The sequence below is a fragment of the Cyclopterus lumpus genome, chromosome 24, assembly GCF_009769545.1.
Source record: "Cyclopterus lumpus isolate fCycLum1 chromosome 24, fCycLum1.pri, whole genome shotgun sequence".
Taxonomy (NCBI): domain Eukaryota; kingdom Metazoa; phylum Chordata; class Actinopteri; order Perciformes; family Cyclopteridae; genus Cyclopterus; species Cyclopterus lumpus.
The window spans coordinates 7,879,781-7,884,140 of NC_046989.1; the positions used below are offsets into that span (position 1 = coordinate 7,879,781).

At 43.0% G+C, this 4,360-nt stretch overlaps 1 protein-coding gene across 1 annotated transcript; it reads left to right on the forward strand.

Annotated features, from left to right (window-relative positions):
• Nucleotides 1-409: 409 nt before the first annotated feature.
• On the forward strand, nt 410-3,491 carry eif2b2 (eukaryotic translation initiation factor 2B, subunit 2 beta). Its single transcript, XM_034528453.1, has 8 exons — nt 410-675; nt 1,073-1,193; nt 1,649-1,800; nt 2,418-2,581; nt 2,691-2,786; nt 2,866-3,003; nt 3,088-3,154; nt 3,290-3,491. The coding sequence occupies exons 1-8, from the start codon at nt 504-506 to the stop codon at nt 3,445-3,447; spliced, it is 1,068 nt and encodes a 355-aa protein (XP_034384344.1). The 5' UTR covers nt 410-503; the 3' UTR covers nt 3,448-3,491.
• The last annotated feature ends 869 nt before the right edge of the window (nt 3,492-4,360 follow it).

Below are 4,360 nucleotides of genomic sequence, written 5' to 3' on the forward strand. Positions count from 1 at the left end.
ACACACTAGAACAAGACAACTGAATAACAACATGTGTCATTAGCAAACAAATGGAAGCATACAACTTTAAGTGAAAGATAAAAGATGATTTCCTGGCGATTTACGCGCATCTAACTCAATGGGACACATTCTGCAGGGGTCACAGATTTGGGCATTACACCGGTGTCTTGTTCTGACTGTCTCAGCCGCGTTAAACACAAACAAAGACAAATAAAACACATCGACGCCAAACTTTAAGGTGATTTATCAAACACTTTGGGTTGTCGGTCAAAAACACTCGTAATGCTGTCACGTTTACAGCTGCTGAAAAAATAAAAAAAAACACCGCATAATTGACGCTTTAGCTCGAAGCGATCCACCAATCAAATGACGCTTCGTGCCGATCACCCGGAAGTACTCCTGAAGCACTTCCTGGTCTAAACGGTCGCACGGTGGTCGGACCGAGAACTCTTGAGCGGTCTCATCTTCACACTGACAGCAGGTTCGTTTGTGTACAACACACCATGCCGGGCCCGGACAGAGAAACGGATCTCACGGAGAGAATCGAGTCGTTTCTGTCTGACCTGAAGCGCGGAGGGAGCGGCACGGGGCCGCTGCGGGGCTCGGCGGAGACCGCCCGGGAGACGACAGCCCTGCTCCGCCGGATCACAGCGCAGGCTCGCTGGAGCAGCGCGGGTACGTCACGCGGCTGTGTTTGTTATGTTAGTCTAAACGAGAGGTCCCAGAAGGGCAGAGGGAGAAAGATGTGGTCGGAGCTCAACAGCTTCGTGAGTTTTGGTCAAGGGAATGGTTTTCTAATAAAGTTACATTTTCTCCATTACCCTTATTTATTTAAAGTCTAACATTTTGGAAAATGTGTTGGAACCTAATCTAGATGTTGATATCTGACAGACCAGGTGGTCTCAAAGTAGTCGTTTTGTAATAATCTGATTGATAATTGTGTGTCCAACATAATATTGTTTACACAGTATAGTAAGCAGTGGCGGCTGGTGGAATTTATTTTTAGTAGGGCCATATATATATATATATATATATATATATATAATTTCCACTCTAATGTTCTCTGTTTCAGGCGATCTGATGGAAATAATCCGTAAAGAGGGGAGGAGAATGATTGCCGCGCAGCCCTCGGAGACCACTGTTGGTAACATGATCAGACGGGTGTTGAAGATCGTCAGAGAGGAATATGCCAGGTGAAGATATGACAGAATCACTGCACTGGAAAGGTTATAGATTACAATCATAGATTATACGCACTCGCATGAGCCAATAATTATACAAATGCTGATCTGGATTAACTGCACACAGGAGGCACAAATACTGAGAAGTCCCATAAGCAAATCCCGTGAATTTATATTAACGAAGCCCCGTCCATTATTTTTGGCCGGACATTTTGGAATTGAATTCTCGTCTTTATTAATTTAATATTGTAAAAGTTCAGACTCAAAGGTGATGGCGCCAATGTGTCTTTCGTGACCTGGCCGTGTTTCCTTTGATGTCATTCTGGTTATATGTATTTTCTGTTGTAGTACTTGTGTTGAGGTGTTTGTTTTCTCTGTAACGTCAATGGAAGTGAATGAAGTGTGTCTGCTGAGCTTTGCTCACTTCCTCGTTCTATGAGCTTGTTTGCTTTGTGGTTTTCTTAAAGATCTCGAGGCAGCAGTGAAGAGACCGACCAGCAGGAATCCCTCCACAAGCTGCTGACCTCTGGAGGACTCAGCGAGGAGAACTTCCGGCAGCACTTCACGGCACTCAAAGCAAACGTCATCGAGGCCATCAATGAGTTGCTGACTGAGCTCGGTATTTTTGCGCTTTCTTCTTAAATTAAGAGAATTTGCCCATTTTCAACCTTAGCTAACTATCCGAGTTTAGAATGCAGTGTGAAAACCACGCAGTTGTTACCGATGTTCTCCGTATCGCAGTGACTTCACCGGGATGTACTTGTACAAGGAAGTACAAAAGAGTGCTGCTTCAGCTTTGGTAGCTGCTCGAAACCCTCTCTGTTCTCGTTGCTCGTGTAGCACCCTAAAATAAGTGTGGGCGCTAATGTTCACGAAAGTTTTGACTTCAGAGGTGTATGGTTGTATTTTTCTTGGTGTTAGAATATTTCCTTCAATTACATTTCTTTTTAAAAATGCGTTGTTTTTATTTATCAGACGTAGCAAACTCTCCACTCGCGCCCAATGCATCCTGGTACATGTAGGTACAGCTCAGCAGCAGGAGAAATCGTCTTTCTCGGTCAATATAGCACGCACGGCAGACTTTATTTCTTCTTGGGACTACTTTTCCCATCAGCAATGATTGGACCTTCACATATGTATCAACCAGCTTGTAACCATTAATTCAACTGAAATAAAGTCTGTATTTACTCTCTGAGGTTAAACACTTTTGCTGTCTCTCCCTCCACCACTTTTCAGAGGGAACAACTGACAACATTGCGATGCAGGCCCTTGAGCACATTCACTCTAATGAGGTCATCATGACTATTGGCCGCTCTCGCACTGCAGAGGCCTTCCTCAAAGATGCAGCACGCAAACGCAAGTTCCACGTCATCGTGGCAGAGTGCGCCCCCTTCTGCCAAGTAGGAATAACACATCAAAGACACCAGATACAAGAAAATGTATGTTTCTGGAAAAATGAGGAAATGTTGGAATGATTTGTGCCTTTTTTATTTTTTCGCCTCCCACCAGGGACATGAGATGGCAACCAGTCTCTCGAAAGCCGGCATCGAAACAACCGTGATCGCAGACGCTGCCATATTTGCGGTCATGTCTCGCGTTAATAAGGTAATTAACGCCACCAAGAAGACTTGGAAAAGGTCAACTCAGAGCGTGGGAGTTGACCTGTGTGGGGATCTCGTTTCAGGTCATCATCGGAACGCAAACGGTTCTGGCAAACGGTGGCCTGAGGGCCGTTAACGGGACACACACGCTGGCCCTTGCTGCCAAGCATCACTCGACACCGCTGATTGTTTGTGCTCCCATGTTCAAGCTCTCGCCTCAGGTAAAATAAAGACTCTCTCGTCTGCCAGTTATCCATAATTTACGCTGACGGCAAGATGACGACAAAGCTATTTTGTGTCCTCAGTTCCCGAATGAAGAAGATACCTTCCACAAGTTTGTCTCTCCACACGAGGTGCTTCCTTTCACTGAAGGTAACTCGGTCATTCCTCACGAAATGCTTATCGTCATCTTTTCAACATCACTTTTAAGCCTTCGAAATAAATGTTTTTCTTTTGTCGAATAATAGTTTTCAAGTTCATTTTCACAGTTTACAATTTGAATTTCAGGTGAGATTCTCTCAAAGGTGAACGTGCACTGTCCGGTGTTTGACTACGTCCCACCTGAGCTCATCACACTGTTCATCTCCAACATCGGAGGACATGCGCCGTCGTACATCTACCGACTGATGAGCGAACTTTACCACCCGGAAGACCACGAGCTTTAACCAGTGTAAATTACAAATAAATTAAATACTATTTGATGCAGTAATGTGTGTCTCATTTGATGAGTTACTGTATGCTGTAAAAGTGTTTCTGGAACTTGGTAACACAATGGTGGGACTTTATTTTGGTACTTTCAGGAATTTGTGTGGAAAATAAATATATTTTTCCACACAGCAATTCCTCAGCAAACATGGTACTAAATCAAAGTAATGTGATGGCATAAATCACAATTACTTGCTGTGAAAGTAAGTGGTTTATTGTAAACATAAAGGAATGTGTTTTCTTCCTATACAGACAATACAGTGCTATATTTAAAATGTTCTAGATAATCAAAGGTTAGTTGTGATAGTTTATTTTTAGAAGTAGGATAATTCTTCAACCCATAGTAGAACACGTTATCCTTAAGTTTATCTGAAACAAATAAATGGTTTTCACTGGACACTGGAAAAATAGATTCCTGAAAAGTATCTATAGCTGTCAGACAATGTGGAGTACAAAGTACAACATGTACCTCTGAGAGGGAGTGGAGGTGTAGAAAGTAAAGTACCTTGAATATATCACATGCCATACAGAGATATGAATACCCAGGTATATGGTATTCCACGTGACCGCCATATACCGAATATAATCCAAAACAGATACTGTCAAAGCTTATTTGTCACAGCCAGAATGTCTGAGTATAAGTATGGTTGATGTAGTTGCAGGTGTCCTCCAGGTGGAGGCAGTGTATGACACTCAGAACAGCTGGTCAGTGAGGCTTTTTCATGTGAATAAGAAGATAAAGAAACACCGATATAGCTGCTCTTTGGTGTCAATATGTAATGTTTGTGTGTATTTGTACACAACAGTAGTTTAAAAACGAGTAAAAGAATCTGGGTCCCGCTGTATTACTCAGGCTGCACTCCAGCGTCTATT

What these genes read in the sequence shown, in the direction of transcription:
- eif2b2 (XM_034528453.1), top strand. Translation starts at nt 504, where the DNA reads ATGCCGGGCCCGGACAGAGAAACGGATCTCACGGAGAGAATCGAGTCG. An exon ending in GTCAGAGAGGAATATGCCAG is followed by an intron (nt 1,194 to 1,648) that starts GTGAAGATATGA and finishes GTTTTCTTAAAG; the next exon opens with ATCTCGAGGCAGCAGTGAAG. An exon ending in TGAGTTGCTGACTGAGCTCG is followed by an intron (nt 1,801 to 2,417) that starts GTATTTTTGCGC and finishes ACCACTTTTCAG; the next exon opens with AGGGAACAACTGACAACATT.